A 19027-nucleotide genomic window follows, 5' to 3' on the forward strand; every position below is an offset into this window, starting at 1 on the left:
ATTATATAGCTTAGCATATATATAATGCTGAGCATTGTGTTGCATCCGTGTATGTAATGTGCTCTATGAATAAAGTTTGACTTGATTTGATTTATTAGAAAACGTAGCATGTACATGTTTTCACATGTTTAATGTGGCCAGAGGGGGCAGCAATACACACAACTACATGCTGGACCTTTAGATATTTGTAATTGGGAACTATCCTTTTACAGTTAACCGAATAATAATAATGAACATACGTTATTTGTAAAATACATTTAATCCCTTAATATTTGGGCAACAAAACCAAACCAATGTCTAAAACGGGAGAAAGGGCCCAGATTTGAGTGGCAGTGGGCTACAGAGTCTCAGTCACTACATAATGTGTAATAATAGACAGATACCAACACTAGAAAGAGAGCAATACTTTTGCTGGCATTAATCCTTCACTTTTGTCTCCCACAACATATACTGTAGGCTACAACCAATACGTTGTTCATCACTCCAAGTTTGAATTCATGACTCAACTGATTTCTCAGTCTAGCACACTGCCCCTGAAGTCTAAGCCCCTCCTTCTTTTGACAACGTACCAGACAAAATATCACAATAAAAGGCATACCTTGTCTTTACATAGTCATTAGTACAATAATATATAGCTGTACATGTTACAAGACACTTAACCGTATATCAGCATAGGCATTATGTGTTAACAAGACATGGTTTTAGTTGGCTGACAAAGCCATATAGCATCAATGAGTAATACAAATGATGATGGAGTGAGTATGTGTGTGCATAAGTGCATGTGAGTATTGGTGAATGGTAAGAACCCGATTCCATTTCAGTCCCTGGCACCTACTCCAGAAGTGTTCACAGATCCATAAGAACAGAACAGATGTGCATAATATAATGATAGCTCCACTTAGCCATCCAAGAGGCCAAATGGAGCTTCCACCATATTGCACGCATCTATCCAGCCCTTTCAGATATGTGATGACAAGCCAGAGACAGAGATGGAACTGGGACTAGAAGTGCTTTGCAGTCAAGCACTCATCCATAGTCACTGTGGAGCAACAATCTATGGCAAGAGCTCCCCCTACTGGACCGTTAACCATGGAACACCATGGAGCAGCACAACAGGCCTGCCCCCTGGTGGCTATATCATGTACTGTTTAGGACTGTTTAGGACTGTTTATGTCCCTGGACTTCCTGATACACAAACACACATACATACACAACCTGTCACAACTGCATGGTCAGTGGCGGAATACAGTATCACCATACAGCACAGCTACAACATTGTCGAGCACGTCTCAGCATAGTAGGACATTGGGCTGCAGGAGTATAACAAGTAGGCGTTAAAAAAGACTAGAAAATACACACGTTTGGTATGAATGTCTGAAGGGGTTGAGGTTCTGAGGGTATGAATAGTATGCATGCAGTAAGGACAGGAGAGGACATACAATGTAGCTACACAGGAACACAGTGTTACTGGACAGAATGGGGACATTCCACGCATAAGGCTGGGAGGCATATGGGAAGCCTCTCTATGGCTTGAGTTGGTTTGATAAAACACAGGGGGAAACAATCACCTCCTATCGTCTTGGTTCTGAACATGGTCAGTAAAATCATTGTTATCCATTCACTGTTTCTTAGTGGTTGTTCTCACTGCAGAAAACTCAGGCAGACAAGCAGTGAGTGCAGAAAAGGGTGGGGAAGAGGGATTCAATATGACATCCATGCTTGACAGTCATAAAGCACTGCAAATATATACAGTTTATACATATACATTTCAAAAGAGATTGATAAAACCAACAGCATACAATTTCTTCTGCATACAACTTCAGCAAGGAAGCAATACCTCACAATTAACACTCTGGTATGTGCTGCTGGTGTGTGCGTGTGTGCGTGTGTGTGTGTGGGGCTACGGGGGCTGTGAGTTCATTGTGTTCAGACTAGAATTGGTAAAATATAGAACAGCAATATGTGACTGACACAAATCATTGACACTACTATTAAAATAACATGTAGAATCATATCTCATTTGTAGGACTGACACAAGCATCTACTTGAGGAAGTGACAAATTATAAAAAAGAAAAGAAAAAAGAACAGAAATCTTTTCCTTCAGTCATTGGCTAGTGTCTTCAGAGGCCACGCCCCTTGGCCTCCTCTCCAGGGACTTCAGTATACCGGGCTATTGCGGATCCCACAGCACAGGACCATGCTAAAGATCATCTCGAAGATCTGAGAGGGGAGAAAACAGAGCAGTGAGTGAGAGAGGGGTACAATGGGCCTCTCTCATAGCCATGACTCTTTCCTCTGGGTTCCACCTTTAGACCAGGCCTGGAAACCCTTTACCATGGTACTAAAACTCTCTACAATGGCACTGAAACTCTCTACCATAGTACTCTCACCATGATAACGGCAACCACCAGGGCAATGATGCCACTCAGGTAAACCTTCTCAGAAAACAGGTCCTTGATTTTGGTGTGGCAGTTCTGAAAAAGAGAACGACAACCTGATTAAAGTGTGATACTGTTTGTACCCTTTGATTTATGTCAAATCACTGCAACCACAATAATGCACCTTGTACAAATGGGAGGTATTGTACATGTGTCCTTGTGGACTATAGTCTTACCTCCTGGATCTTAACTGTTTTGGGGCAGAGGTCTGTTAAACCTGAGGTGAGAAACGATGTAATGCTGCCTTGGCCACAGCAGTTGAGCTAAAACAAAAAGATAAATGTTAATGTATGTGTGTGTGTGTGTGTGTGTGTGTGTGTGTGTGTGTGTGTGTCTAACTATAGTATGTTTGTTTGCCAATTTGAGCATTATACAAGTGTGTGCTGTAAGTGTGTACAGATAGAAACAGTTTAGAGGACCACTTAAATATCAGATTGATTAAGATATAGATGAGTTGGAAACAAGTTTACATGTGAAGTTGTGCTTGACTTACTGTCTCATGGAAGACCTTCAGCACAGTGGTGGCAGCCTGTTTCTTGTCTGGCTCCACTATAGTGTCAGTGATGGCTTTCTGGTACACTGAGTCGTAGAAGTTGATCACCTCTTTAGAAATCTGAAAGAAACAGGAAAGGGTTGAGCACTGGCCTTCACTGGTGAGTGTGTGTGTGTTTAAATGTGCATGCGCGTGTAATTGTGTGTATGAGTGAGTGAGTGAGTGAGTGAGTGAGTGAGTGAGTGACAGTGTGATAGTATGTGTGTGTGTGTGTGTGTGTGTGTGTGTGATTGATTTACAGTATGTCTAAGTGTGTGTGTCCTCACCGTATCCTTGTGCATGAATCCCCAGATCCCAGCTGCCACCTCACAAGCGAACAGGATCACCAAGCAGGCAAAGAACTGTAGGACAACAAAGACATTCATTCAGTGGTAGATTTAGGGGATAGCCAGGAGCAGGGCTAAACCCCATACACATGACTCTGTGCTGTATGGTTTGTGACTCACTGTTCCAAGAAGACACTGAGACTCCTGAATCGCACCATAGCAACCCAGGAAACCCACGACCATCATCACCGCGCCCACAGCGATCAGGATGTGAACACCTGAGAGAGAGAGAGGGAGAGAGAGAATGAAATGGTCAAAAAGATATTGATTAAGGTCAAGAGAGGCACTACATTTCAAGCCTCCAAGTGTTAATTCTAAGACTAGTCTTATAAAGCCTGTAATACCCCTAGTTTACCACCAGATGGCATAGTGTTGTTTTTTTATGTGGCATTTTCCTATGTTCATGTTCACAGTTGTGCTTAGCTCACAATCATGTATGCATCAGACATGCATGTGCATGAAAAGAATACGCTTAAACTGTAGAATAAGACAGAAGAGGGAAAATAATGCACAAGGAGGACACCATTTTTTGGTTCAAAGGTTTATAACTGCTCAGGCAGTCCAATGTTTAGTTTATACAGCTCCTTTGTGAGGTATTCATCTAGTGAATCCACAGACTGGCCAAACGCAGTAACCATAGAAACCCCAGGCATGAACTTGAGGGTGTAGAGAAGCTGATTTGCCTAATAAATTCAGCCAGTAAACCTGTGCAGAGCATCAGGGCTTTAGCACCACACGCCTCAGAAAATACTTCCTTTATTTACTGCATACTGTATATCATTCACTGGGCCTCATACAGGATTCCAGTTGGCGTTTGGTGTTTGCCTGACCCAAAGTCGTAGATAGAAAGTATAATGATACCTATGAACTCTGTCGTAGCCCCTCTCATCTTTGTTGACCTTATCAACCTTGTACATGATCCCACCGCATTGTCTTGTGAAAGCTACGTCATTTAAATGCGTAGATGAAGTCACATAATCTGTTAATCGCCCCCACCTGAAGTGTTCTGGTTGTCCGGGGTGACTGTTGCCTGAGCTATCGTTTGTGTTCACTTGTGTTTCTGTGACAACAGCCTTGAGGTTTTCCACGGCAGTAGCAGCTAGAAGGTGATATTGGCCGAGCTAGGGTGAACTGGTCAGTCAGAGAGGAACACCCATCCAATGGCTGTGACCAGTTTAGAAATCACTCACTAACCACAGCTTTACACATTGCCTAATGTGAGTAATGGTTGAGTGCCCCAATTTGTTAATATTTGACTTATTTCTCAGCTGGACCTCACTTGGGCCATTGTGACTCTGCATCCTTTCTCCATCTCTTTCTACTAAGATTGATTTAGCTCCCAGGTGTTTTCTGCAAATCTATAGCTTCTATAATTAATTATTACAATTTTAACCTAAACCATTTGTACCCAAAGAATTACAGATTTTTTTTTTGACAGGTGCTTTGTGTTTTTTTGTATGAGACTATACTGGACTGCTACTAGGGCTACAGTACGCCCCTCTCTCATCAGAAGAATTTTTTTTTTTATCTCTCTTTATCTATCTCTCTCTTCCCATCCATCATCGTTAAGATCTCTCCTCCCTTCCTTCCCTGCACGCCTCACAGACGAAATATCCATTGGGTTTCATCCCTCTGACTGCCCTTGTTAGATACAAGGAGGGGCCTGGTCTCGGTTGGGGTTCAATGTTTTTCGTCTTGCCTAATGTAATCCTCAAGCTAATTGGATTCTGGTCCTCTGGTCCTCTGCCCCCCCCATCTCAGTGAATAGACATAGTGGGCCAGGACAGTACCCCCCCCGCCCCCCACATCCACTCGCCTGGGTCATTTAAAAATCGATAGCTTGGAGGCTGACCAACTGCTCCTTCAATTTCCTTAATTGTGGCTGTGCGGCGGTAGAGATTGAATCACGGATGGAGGGTTCTTTACGGCCGTTGCTCAGCCATCCCTCAATATGACATCATCAGACTATGACATCAGACTGCTGTGACCGGCATGTTGAGCAATGTTACACCCTTCTCTTTCTTTCTTTACGACTCCCTTTCTTTCTCACTCTCTTCCTTTCTCCCCTTTGTTCATGAATTTGCTCATCAATAGATTCTCAAGAACTGTCTAATTTAGTCTTCTGCTACACATGAGTTCTCTTCAATGTTCATTTTCTTTATCTGTCTTTCTTTCTCTGTCAGGTTAAAAGCATCACAATGAAAGTCAATCCCACCAGTGGAAAACTAACGTTGTGTTCTATGTGGTCCAGATGCTTCCTGTGGAGAGAAAAGTGAACATGTTTCCTGTGGTAAGCGGTGGCACTGATGACATACAGTAGCCTTATTGTGTCATTGTTACCTTACAGTGAACACTTGAATCATCCCTCCAACAGGGCGTGTACTTCTGAGAACAACAGATTGTGCATCAGAGAAATTACAACCTTGGGGAAACACCTTCTTTGCAACATCTTCCTTGCAACACTCTGTGTAAGACAGAGAATATTTGGACATGTTGAACATTTGTAAGTGTGTATAATCTAAGTTATTGTAGAGTAATATGTGTTTATTATAAAAATACATATATTTATTATCAAATATAAAAATATATATATTTAAAAGACATATAAAAAATACGTTTTAGTAATGGGCGAGTAACATTAACAAGGTTAAATAATGTATACTATTCAGTTTTATCACACTTTAAGGATTAAGAAATCCTCAGTATGTAATATAACAGAATTATACAACACCAACATTAGACTAACTATGCAGATAACACGAAAGCTGTTCAAATATATCTGTATATATTGAATATAATTAAATCAATGGTTGGAGTGTATATTAACTGAAACACTAGATAACAGTGCTCAGGCCAATGTATAGCAAAGTGCAGATGTGTGGTCTTCCCAAAATGTAGTCATGAGCGTCTAGTTTAAAATCTGCATTGACCTGGTGGCGCACAAAGTAAGGCAATGCAATATCTTACAAGAGGTTATAAGTTTGAATCCCAAGTGAGGACACTTCAAAAAGTGACTGAATTCAAATGTAAAATGAAATGCTGAATGTAAAATGCTAAATGTAATCCTGATTGTAAAAGATGCCATCATATCAATGATACCATTGCTCAGATAAATTAAATATGGAGGGAGAACTAGAGCAAATCAACCTCTTCTTTTTTTGCCTAAGTATCTATTTGATTAGGAGGTTCATGTTACATCAATATTAGGCATTTAATGTTGTATTTACATAAATAGGCAACATTTAAAAAATAAATGTTTAACTCTGAGATGGTCTGATGTTGACCGTCAACTGCCAATGTTAAGAAAACGTTCATTTTCAACCCATGTACAATCATGTAGTAACGTTAGATGATGAGCATCAAATGACAACCTTAAGTCAATGTTGAAAAATAACCATCACATAACAAGGCCTAATAAACGGTTAATTCTAACCAACATGTGACTAACCAACAACCATAAAAAAACAATGTAAATTCAACATTGCATAAACTTCAGAGCTCCAGCGCTTGCATTTTGACGTTTAAAAACAATACTCTCACAACCCTTGTACAACATCAGTTTAGTTAGGGGGACTGCATGGAGAAAAGAGAGAAGAGAGCATTTGAGCATGAGTGTATGCTGAAGGAGAACCTCCCTCACACTGGATGGTGACCTCATGCCCTGAAGAGACCCTTGGCCTCATTTAAGGATACTAGTCAGGCCTCGCTTTTTGAAAATGCAGGAGCAAAGATCATTTTATAATTTTGTGGGAAGTTGAGGGTTATTGTGTGCAGTCCTGAAGATGACCAGATCATCCAGAATCACTTGCTTGTAGTTCATGTTCCTCAAATGACATCAATGTACCAATTTTGTTACAATGTACCAATTTTGCAAATGACGTAGAGTTCCTATGCATCATTTGTTATTCTTTGTACATGGAAATTAGTTGAGAAACATAGGAAGAAATAAACCATATAGGTAGACCTACATGTTCACCTGTGAGGATTAGCTTAGTGTTTCAGTTTATAAAAACAAGCCTAAATGCTAACTGCTTATATTGCCACTATACATGTTATGCTATGGAAAAACATGCAGAGGCTGTACCATGCTGTGCCTATGAAATCTGAGACAGCTCAGTGTACTATGGCACTAGATAGTATATTGGAAAGTATTGGAAAAAAGGTCTAAGTTGTGTGAGTGTGTGTGCGTGTGCGTGTGCGTGTGTGTGTGTGTGTGTGTGTGTGTGTGTGTGTGTATGTGTGTGTGTATATCTGGGTGTGCGCGCATGCACCTGTATATGAAGTGGTAATGCTGAATGCAGCTGTTTGTCTCAGTGCAAGCAGCTGGCTCTGAGCCAGGCGGATAGACCCTTGAGTGAGAGGAAACATAAGGTCCAACACCAGTACAGCTCTAGAATCAGCCAGTATATGACATCAGGCTCTCCAAGTGGGCTAGAGAGCACACATTCTATGGGCTGTAGAGAGATGTGCAGTATGGGGCCCCAGGTGGAGCTTAGATGGAGAGGGTGGGGGTAGGGTGAAGAAAAAGAGAAAAAAAGAGATGGGAATGAAAAGAGAGGAGGGGATAGCTGCAAAGCAGAGAAGGATAGACTGAACAAGAGGAGAAGAGGCGGAGTAAGTAGGAAAGAGTGGAAGAGAGACAGAGGCAGAGATAGGGATAGCAAAGAGAGGAGTGTGAATTAAAACAAAGGAAGCAAGGAGAGAGAAAAGAAAGGAGCAGAAGAGGAAAGAGAGAGGTAGCCAGAGCTGAAGAGGGGGAGGGAGAGACAGCATAACACAGACGTTAAACACAAACAGATGGGTACAAAACCAAACTTCAGTGGAAAGTAGTGAGCTAGAGAGGAAACTTTCTCAAGAAGAGGGTGGGGCAGCGGAGGGAGGAGGGGGGAGACTGGTGAGGAATTTTTTCCTCTCGTTTATAAAAAAAACTAAAAAACATGGACCATGCTCTGAAGAGCATGAGACCTTATGTAACAGGCAGGATGTGATCATTACCTTTCTTTGTGTAAAGTCCCCCTCCTACTCTGTTTGTTTTGGGATGTTTGAAACAAGTAGGCATATTGTTGAGGGGACAAAGAAAAACAACACATGTGGGAGTTGTTTTCTCTTATTCGTCTTTGTGGTGGGTGGAGCGAAGTATGTTACAATGGAGTAACAAAATTATGCCATGAAAAAATCCATCATGGAATTCCCCAGAGAACATATTGTTCCCTAGTTAGTTACTGTTGATTTGATTTGAACACAGACATTGAACTTGTTTTTTCTAATCAAGGTCTCTTGGCTCTAGTTTCCTCTCCTGAAAGTTCACTAATGTTTTCTTCCGCCTACTCTCCTCCCTATCTCTACATCTGTTCGTCCATGTCACATGTATGCCAAATAATGAATGGCAAAAAGTTGTGAGGCAGATGACAAGGAAGATGATTCATGTAGCTCAGACTGTAGCTGCAGACTGTTTATTATGGTTTAGTTTGTGAAAGTGGAGGAAAAAGAGGAAGTTTCTGGAAAGAATAAAAGAAAACAAGGAAGTTTCTAGAGGAAGTTGACCTCCCATGGAAGGAATTTCATGGGAGTATACATAAGACAGACAAGGGTGACCCCCTGGGTGGGAGAAACACATAACTCGCTGATGTTAATAACCTACACCAATTCACACAACCTCGGCCCACTGTACAATATCTGACAATGAAGTGTAAGTAATGCCATGCTAGACATTTCTCAGCCAATAAGACAGCAGGAAAGAGGAGAGCACATGGGGGTCATACCAGATTTGAGACTCCAGATTTAGGGAAGTAGAATGCTCTGTCTGCCATGAACCTTGCGGGTGGTCAATATGAATGAATACACATATTAAATAAATCTAAACTATTTGTTGACTACGGACAAGTGATTCCACCATTATGAACCTTACAGATTCTTTAATATTACCTTCACCTATAGGAATGATCTACAAGTGCTGGGGAAAGATACTTAGACTCGCTATGTGTAGGAGTAAGTGATTAATCAATTGGGGGGCAGGGGGAAGCTTTACTGGCATCTATGTATCAGGAATAAATGGACTGTGTAGATAAATTTTACTTCCTCTGAGAGTGTTTTAATGAACGAGTAGAATTACCCTCTTATTAGAGGGAACGTAGAGGGAATGTGGGTAATGTCAATGGCCTTTTCTCAATTGTTAGTAACATGATTTCTCACATCCTCTCCTCCATCCTCCACTCGTGTCCTACTGAAAACGTCACAGGGAAACGAGGAGAGGATCATTTTCATATGATCAGGTACAGTGGATCCACAATTCTTTTGAAGCCCACGCTTTCAACCTTCAAAATGTTGTAATAAAGGGGGCGTGGGTTTGATACGTAAGCAGAATGTCTGCAATGTCTTCCACATGAGGATACAAGCTTACTTATCAGTTTCAGGGTCACATAGGAATTGAGGACGGAGGAATCGAGGAGAGGACAGATTTTCGGACTATTGAGATTTCAACCGGTTTACTATTGAGAAAGGGCTAAAACCTCTGCTGACTTCCTCTTTTTGCTACTCAGGCTCCTGTCGTGTTATGCTCATGCAGTGGCATGTGTGTGTGCTCTGGTGAGGCGCCCACTGTGTCACCTAGACTCATAAAACACTTTGGAATGGAATACTTCAGACTCCCAAGCACAAACTTTAGCTGTTCTCACTCAGATTTCACTTGTGCAATACAAATTCAAAGGACTTGCCCTGCAGTATTTAGAGCAAGGGGCTGTGCAGGCTGTGTCACTTCTCACATCCTACATGGAGCAGCAAGCACCTTCATAACCAATCATGAATGTTTTCTTGACACTGAATCAGGAAAGCCCTACTGTATATGCCATGATGTGTAGACTGTAGTAGGATATTAATCCATACGGTATTTGAGAGATCTATTGATTTCACATGCTGTTCAGCTGATGGTTGTATTATGTATTGATTATTCAAAGATAATTCATAGGACGTTTTATTGAATTGCACTTCCATGTCTAACTTGTTACTGCACACATACAGTACACTGCCCCTGCTTGTTCTCGCCTAGCCTCGCCTGAATTCTAGTCGGGTTCAATTTTGAAGTCAAACAAGCCCACTGGCTGTGCAACAACTTCTCCAACTGTTTTTAAATGAACATTTCTACCACAACCCATGGTCAGACAATGACAGGAATGAAGGACCAACTTTAATGGTTTCTGCCAAATTAATACATGTCTCTCACCCACAACATGTCTCACACAACTCCAACATCAGTAAAACCCAGGCAAGGCTGCGCTGTGCTATTCTCACAAAGAAAATCAAACACCCTGATTTCCTTTCGCAGGTAGTCCCAGGCTTAGCAAGCCTCTCAGCTGTCCCTAACCCTGGATGGCCACCCACTGGGCTTAGACAAAGGGGGCTGTGTCCCATGGTGTCAAGGGTCAAGGCCTGTCCAGGCCATTACAGTGGAACTTCCCATCCCTCTCATTATAACTGCACTGTCTTTGGAACTGTGAGAAACACACTCAATGGAACCTGATATGTTGCTTACAGGCATCCTAGAGATGTCTCACTTCTGCAAACATCTTGGAAAGAAGTGAAAACAGGTCTGATGACGACAAGCTGACACTTGTGATGAAGCTGGGTTGAATACTGATGTGTTTCGCCAGTCAGTCCTTTGTTACACTGTTGCCTTCCCTCTCTTTTTCGAACAAGAAACAAAAGGAAGGAAAAGGGAGTGACAGCGGAATTACACAGCGTGATAGGAAGGTAGGTAGTGCTGTCACAAGTGGCTGTTTTTTTTTTACAAGTCCAGTGATTATATTAGAGCCCTTCCTACTTTCACTCACAACAAAGATCTTACAAATATTCAACATTTACACACAATGAGGGAACTAGGTTGTTTCATATCTTCTTTAATGTCACTGCTAGAAATGCTTGATTGTTGAGGGCATCTCATTCAGATCTTTGAAGTGTGTCCTGAATTGGCTTTGAATTTATGATGCTGATCGTCATTGATTATTTGGTATAAAAATGACTTGAGTGATATAAAAAGAATGCAGCTGACTAACATCTATAAAGTTACAAATCAGTTATCTGGGGTTTGTCAAGTCTTTGGAAAACAACAGTACAACAGTACAGTTCTGTGTATAAATGCATAGACTGCGTGTAACACTACACACTATTGAGTTAGGCCCACTGTAAGCATTGCAAATTAAGTTATGGTGTAACTATAGGAAAAGACAGAATGTGATGACAACAAGGGATTGCTCTCTTTCCTGTTGCTATTGCTCACATTTACAGAACTTGGTTTCATGAGTAAGAGCCACGGGTTTTCCGTTAGTTGGAAATATAATCATGGTCAGTATGATGCCAAGATTCCTTTAAGAACTGTGAGGAAGGAGGACAGAGAGGGAGAGAAAGAGACGCACAGTGAGAGATACAGAGAGTAGTGGGGGGTGAGGCTAGAGAGAATCCCAAATTTTTGCCTGAGGCTGAACGTGAAACACAGATCCATTGGGTGTGTGTAAGATTGTGTAAGTCAGTGAAAGACATTTCAGACTCTCTACAGAGCTATCCACACCCCCTAAACAAGCAAACATACAAAATACTGTATTTATAGGGGGGGAAAGAGATGGAAAATTCAGATGTATCAACAAGTCTTTAAAGGGGTTCAAAAGAGCTGTTGGTTTGGTGAGACAGACACCAGCACTATTAGGGTTTTTTCATGTATTGTTTGTACAGTTGTTACCCAACTGTCTGTCTAACAGAAATTCAGGCTGCAGATATAGAACTCTTGGCCAGAGATAGACACTCAGCTGCTCACTAAGAATAATGAGCCAAGGAGAAGGCATCTCAGTTTTTAGTGGTACAGGAAAATCCCAGTTGAAACTCAGTCCCACAAACAAGTGTATCGGGTGCAACAATTAAGGTCAGCACCATTCATTCTGGTGTGATTTCTAAGGTCGCGATCCAAACTCCCATATATGTGAATACTACAGAGAATACTGTCAGTAAACATACTATTTTCCCTATAGTCAAACAAAATCACAGAAATGTTTTGAGGACTAGCTACACACGTCTACTACACTCTGAAGCCTCCAACACAATAGTTGACTTTGGGGATCCAGACTGATCTCAGCGCAACTGGGAGGGATTCCTGACTGATGTCATTGTTCAGACAGAGGCCACACCACAAGGGAGATCACTCTATGGAGACTGTTAAAAATAGATCATGTCCTTGGTGTTGCAATGTAAGTAATTTTGACACAAATCTAATTCATTAATCACTGTAATGTGTGAATACATTTCAAATCCTTCAAGAACCCTAAAGGAGCTCCCATAACTTTAACTTGATTACTCTAGAGGTAGAGAAGTGAAATCGGCCATTTGAAAAGAGACTGAGCAGCTTTGATCAGTGGGGCATGGGTAGTGTAGTGTTTATTTTAGCTGACCTTGCCCATGAGCACCCCAGGGGGGCACAACTGCACTAATGGCATCTGTGTCAAACAGACAGGTCAGGTCACAACCCCACCTATGCTTATGGCAGAAGTCAACATTCAACCCAATGTACAACCCATACAGTACATAGAACTCACCTGGTGAAATGCATGTGTTATAAAAGCAAGACAGACATCTAAACACAAAAGAGACACAAGATGTATATAAGATTGGATGGAAAGAGGGAGGTAGAGGAGGTTTTAAGAGACGTACTGATGTAGAAGGTGCTTGGTGCCTGTTGGCCTTCAAACTGGAGCCCAAGCAGACTGCTGGTCTGGGTGTCATGTCTGAGCCACAGCGCCACGCCCAGGATCATACCTCCTACAAGCTGGACATAAGAGAGAAGGGAGAGAGATAAGGGGTTAGACACATACTTTCATAGAACTAGTCTCATCTATTTACCTTGCAAAATGTTGCTTTGAAATACCCCTCTCTGGATTTCCAGATTCTACCAGAGTCCATGCTTTAATGAAAGGTTTACAGGAATGGTTAATGGAAAAGGACCATTGTAGTGTTTTCAATGTTCCTAGATGACAGAGAGCAATTTACCCTCCCCCACCTATTACTTTAAGTAACAGTGTCTGCTTAATCTCTCTGGCAACGTAGGGGGCAAAGGTGAAATTCCTGTAGGGGGCAAAGGTGAAACTCCATGCTTTACCTGAACTGACTGAATTTTCATTTGACCCAGGTGTTCATTTCAGCAGTGTCCAATTTCTCCCTAACTTTGTTTGAAAAGTAAAGAGTCACGTAAGGCCTTTTTACCATCATTAATTTTGACAAAATGAGAATGGGGCCTCATTAGCCTTCTGTCTTGTATCTCTCCCTGTACAGAAGGGTGTGTGGAAGTAAGGGTGTGTGGTATTCCAGTTACAGTGGAGGGGGACAGAAATGGCAGAGAGCTGAACACGCAAGAGAAGAGATGGGTTCGGAAAGCTTGAAATATAAAACAACAACACCATTTCATGGGTGGTACAGCAGCTTAAGTGCACCAGGAGAAGATTGGTGTTCGTAATTGATACAGTATACACACTCTTTGCGGCTGTTGTTATTGTTTTTTGAGATGGGGGCGTAGTGTTTAGGCAAATAATTTACACAATGCAGGTCCTGGCACAGTCCCAACACACCAAACAGCTCACCAAATCAGCTTGTAAAGTGTGGAATATTCTGCTTGGGAGGTATAGACCTGAGCTGAAGGTGAACCAAACCAAAACCATGTCCTTGCAAACCATGCATTTACAGGAATTGAGTCATTTGTTGATCTCTCTTATACTACAGTATATGAAGGTGAAAATGAGTGACACCATAGGGCTATATTACGTAACATATAGAAAGGTGTTTTGGGGAGTGTATGTGTGTGTACATCCCAATGTTTCAAGTGGTGGAGTTTTAAGTTCATGGACTGAAATAGACTCCGCTACCCAGCCCCAGCCTCTCTTCTCTCCTCCTCCTCATCTCTCTCAGCTAGCTTCATTCCACTGCTGAGGCTAACTGCTGCCTGGCAACCAGATCAACACTGGTGCTGCCAAAGGGTGAGGCCCCTGAACGTTTGCATTCTGGAGCACCGAGAGCAGCTCTGCGCAGATGCCTCTGAACCACTGGGATTTCTGTCATTTGAACACAAGTGCTTATAGCACCTAAAACAGAAATAGACAGAGCAAATTGCATCTAATACTTCAATACTTAATACTTATATGGTAGGATCACACTTAACATAAGTTCCTCTTCTAGCTGCATAGTAATGGTGTGTTGTTACATGTTGTTACATTACAGTCATTGATTTGTAAAGCTCTTTAATTACAACACAATGTAAATTGAACCAAGAGGTAAATTCATGTACTATAGACTTTCCATGATAAGATACAGTAGGTGTGTACAGAAGTACGGTCTGAGGCCTGTGGAGACAAGTGAGTTCCCTTACAGCTTTATTGTCACCCTCCTCTTTCGGGAATCTTCCCTCACCACCCCCTGTCAGCTGTTGCTGTTCCCAGTATGGGCAAAGCCAGGGCCACTGATGTCCACTGTATCACTGTATGCATGCTATGATTCCCTCCTTCCATGTACCCCACCCAAAACACACACACACACACACACACACACACACACACACACACACACACACACACACACACACACACACACACTGAATAAGCACTCATACTGTACTGTATCTCTCTCCCTCTGCCTTCCCAACATGCTGGCCTGGGAGCAGCCTACAAAGACAGGTGGCCAGGGAAAATACTGGAGGTAGCATGTGTGTGCATAGTCATTAGTTTGCTTCAATGCTAGTGGTCTCATGGAAGAAGGGAACTTTGGACTCCTTTCCTATCAGGGCACCAAAAGCCCTATTAGGTCAACAGAGGTAGTCTATCCAAATAATCTATTGCACTTTATTTGATGCAATGTGTTGACTCCACTCCAAACAGTTTGGAAACTGCTCTGTAATGCTACTCAAGTACAGTATTGTACTTTGTTTTATGGACTTCAACATACACGGATGTGTAGTTCAGGAACATATTGACAAATAGTATTTTTATGGGTAAAAGTGATTTGATGCAGTGAGCAGACCACCAGAGTTCACCTTGATATGGAAACAAACCAAACCAATATCAGATTGTCAACCTACTGTATTCACATAATTTCTGTGACAGCTAAAAAAGTGAATTTCCCAGAATTATGAAATATCAAAACAGCTAATGCTTCCCCTGCAAGTCATACACTGCTTATCTGGTTTCCATCATCCACTCCCCTCTGTCTCTCTAAAACAACTAATTTTTCAGTCAATCCACTCCTTCCATTGTCTGAGCAATGGCATCTTTAAAGGCACAATCTGGGATCTGGAAAACTGTGTGGTCATTTCAATTCATCATATAGACTCTTGAAGAATATTGATTTCACCCCAGATTGTGGCTGCAGTGTATTACAACCCAACCAACATCACTTCCCCATCTACAAGTGTACTGTAACTACAGCACAAGTATGCTCCTGTGCCTAGATTGGCAGGCCCTCAGTGCCAATACCCCACAGTGTATGTTTCCTTTACTGTATGATGACTGTATCCTGATACTGTGGCACTGGTATATCTGACTCATAACAGAGAATGTATACTCATACAAAAAAGCACAAATAATACTTCCTGTTAGCACACACACATCCTGGCTTCTCTCTCTCTCTATCTCTCTGAAGCCTGGGGCAGATAGGTACACATTAACTTCCCTAGCACCTCTGCTCTTTTTCCTGCGGTCTGGTGACAGGGTTATTTCTGCCATATACCCCCAGTGTACAGGGGGGTGTAGAATGCCTGGCATGCTGGAGGAGAGGGGGGACTTCGCATTAGCCACAGTTTCTGTGGCCACCAGCCCCCTTACTTACTGTCCTGTCAACCCAGATGTATGTTGGTTAGAGACCCATGGGTCTTTGTCCTTAAAGTGGGGGTGTAGAGAATTACTTTTTCACATTGTGCCAATTCTGATTTGTACCTTTTACGTACTTCCAGTTGCACACTTTCCAAGATTTGGTATTCCCATTTTGAAAAGGTGCACACGTATCTCACCAAAAAAGTGTTCCTGACTTAACACACTTGGAAGTGTGGCCAACAGAAATCATCTGAGTTCAAATCTAGATAGATTCTTCAAGTAAATAGAATTACAAGTAAATAGCCTAATATTCTTTGCCACACCTGCTTTTGAGTGGAATTGAATTGTGGAAAATAATTCGACAAGTTTGCCCCAATAAACTTTTGATGTGGGGATAAATTGTGCCTGAGGGGGATCTTCAAGCAATCTGAAATGTTTGTGTCCTCTCTCTAATTTCTAAAAACAATACAATTGAATAGATTTCAATGACATTATCTAAACTACACATTATTTAAAAAAAGCAAAATGTCAAAATGCATCATTACATTCCATGTCTCAGTGTAGAAGCGAAGAAGTGAAGCACGAGTGTGTGCGGTCTTTTAGTCAAAGTTTCCATCCTAATGAATCATCCACCACAAAATTTCCCCATAGAAATCATAACGCCAAAGGAATTTCACCAAGATTGACAACTTCACAATGATCAGCAGGCCTCGTGGAGTTTAGAGTGGAAAATCATTCCGATTCTGCTGATGAGGAACCTTATGATTCTCCAAAAACGCCAATGGAGGTGATGTCATATAATGTCATGCCATGTGTAATATATTTAACATTGAACATCAATGTTTTGTTACATCAATGCAATCTACCATGCAGTGGGCCCACACATATTAACCTGTTACGTTCTTATAAGAAAACCCTTTAATACATCAAAAACCTTTAAAGAACTCTGAACATAGATTCAAATCATATACATGATATGAACATACTTCCCGCGCACTCAGATTCTGGGCAGTGCACTCGGTTATTATTTTTGTTTCAAGCTCTAACATGGCAACTATTCTGAACATATAATGGTCCGCTCACGATGCGGTCGCTAGAATAAGACTCCTCCCGTACCGCTATTCGTATACCGCTATTTGTGATAAATAAACATCCCGCCATATGGTAGCGTATCTAGTCTTAATTTGGGAAATGTATTTTCGGGTGCATGTATACCAGTTACCGTCGACAAAGAGGAAACGTATAAACAAGCAAAAATACCCGCACAACACACCATGTTTAAATTAAAATATATATTATATGATGTTTTTGGGTGTTGTTGTTTTTCCTTCATCATGGACCTATTCTGCGGATTAAAACATGACTATTTTTGGAGGGGAGCTCGATCATGCCTCTCTAGATAGTAAACAAGCCTATCACGGCCGTTTGGCCTTAGAAATACTCTTTATTGCAAGATGGTCTTACCCAGAAGATGAAGTTGCAGAAGAAAAGCAGATATTTAATACATTTAGTGCAGCCTTCGACTCCCATGGTTGAATTTTTCCGATCCTTTTCGACAGGGACGCAACGAACGAAAGACGCAAGGCCAAACGGTCAGTGAATGAAAAAGGTCTAATTTTTGGACACTGTCGACTCTTTGTGGATCGAGCTTGTCGACGCAAATAGGCAACACCCAACTACTCCCCCGCCCGTTAAAAGACGAGATGGAAGTCCCGCAAACGCAGCAAACGAGATGTGCGCAGTCCTTTTGGGTGGCCCCGCCTCAGTTGTTTTAAATCTCCTTTACCCCCATGCAAAAAACTAGCAATAGGACCATGTGCTGTACAACGGTGACGCCTACAGAGAAAGTAGTGAATCGCAGTTAAAGGTACAATCTGCAATTCTGCTCTTTAATGTCATTACATATAATTGTAATTAATATATAATATAATACATCCATTGATTCTTGAAGAATACAACTTATAAATGCCTCTTGAGTTTAGGACACTGTCATAACCCAATATATAACTGCAACAATGTTGGCTAAATGCTTCCAAATATGTTCATAACTTGCCTATCATGTTGATCTCATGGACTGGCAGTCTCTCATCCATAGCTCCATCTATGAATTTCAGAATGGTTATTTCTCCAGTCCCAGATGCTGCTGTTTGGCTAAAAACCGAATCCAATGCATCCATTACGAAGCTTAGCCTATGTCTGTGTTATTATGCAAAGATGGTCAACTTAAATTTGACTTCAATACACTCACTGTTGTAGAAAGTATAGGGGGCTCAAGAAAGGTGCTGTTACATTAGCTACTGCTGTGATGAATGTAGTCAGGCAAATTGGCCTTCAGATAGGACTAGTGTAATTATGGAGTGATATCGGGATTATGGGATTGGCATCCTGACAGGAGATATTGTTGGAACACTCCCAAACCACATCCAGCACACTCTCCTCCTTCAAACGATCCCTCAAAACCCATCTTTTTAAATTTGCTTTTAATCTTTAACCATTTTTATTGTTGTTTTTACTGACTGTGCTTTTGTTTTACTTTTTATGTATCTATCTATTCTTGTTCTCTCCATGAAATGTAGTGTCTTTGAGTACTGAGATATACAAAATACTTTACAAAATAAATGCATTATTATTATTATTATTATTATTATTATTATTATTATTATTATTATTATTATTATTATTACATTATTATTACTGACGAAAGCTCTACTAAGCACCATATGCTTACATTTCTTTATGGGTTGTGTAAGGACCTCTCTCAAGTTGGCCTAATAGGCCTAGCCTCATGGGATTCTATTGGTATAGATAGATCAAATCTACTGTCTAGAAATCACCACCATTATTTATTCAGGTTAATAAATAATGCCATATTCCAGCAT

At 41.3% G+C, this 19027-nt stretch overlaps 1 protein-coding gene across 1 annotated transcript; it reads right to left on the reverse strand.

The window, feature by feature from the left end:
- Nucleotides 1-240: 240 nt before the first annotated feature.
- On the reverse strand, nt 241-17764 carry cd81a (CD81 molecule a). Its single transcript, XM_083690037.1, has 8 exons — nt 17613-17764; nt 13009-13123; nt 3439-3536; nt 3259-3333; nt 2933-3052; nt 2616-2702; nt 2392-2475; nt 241-2221 (listed from the first exon to the last, which is right to left on the reverse strand). Exons 1-8 carry the CDS (start codon nt 17676-17678, stop codon nt 2159-2161), a joined length of 708 nt encoding a protein of 235 aa, XP_083546163.1. The 5' UTR covers nt 17679-17764; the 3' UTR covers nt 241-2158.
- Between the last annotated feature and the right edge of the window lie 1263 nt (nt 17765-19027).

This window comes from Argentina silus (genome assembly GCF_951799395.1).
Source record: "Argentina silus genome assembly, chromosome: 2".
NCBI lineage: Eukaryota > Metazoa > Chordata > Actinopteri > Argentiniformes > Argentinidae > Argentina > Argentina silus.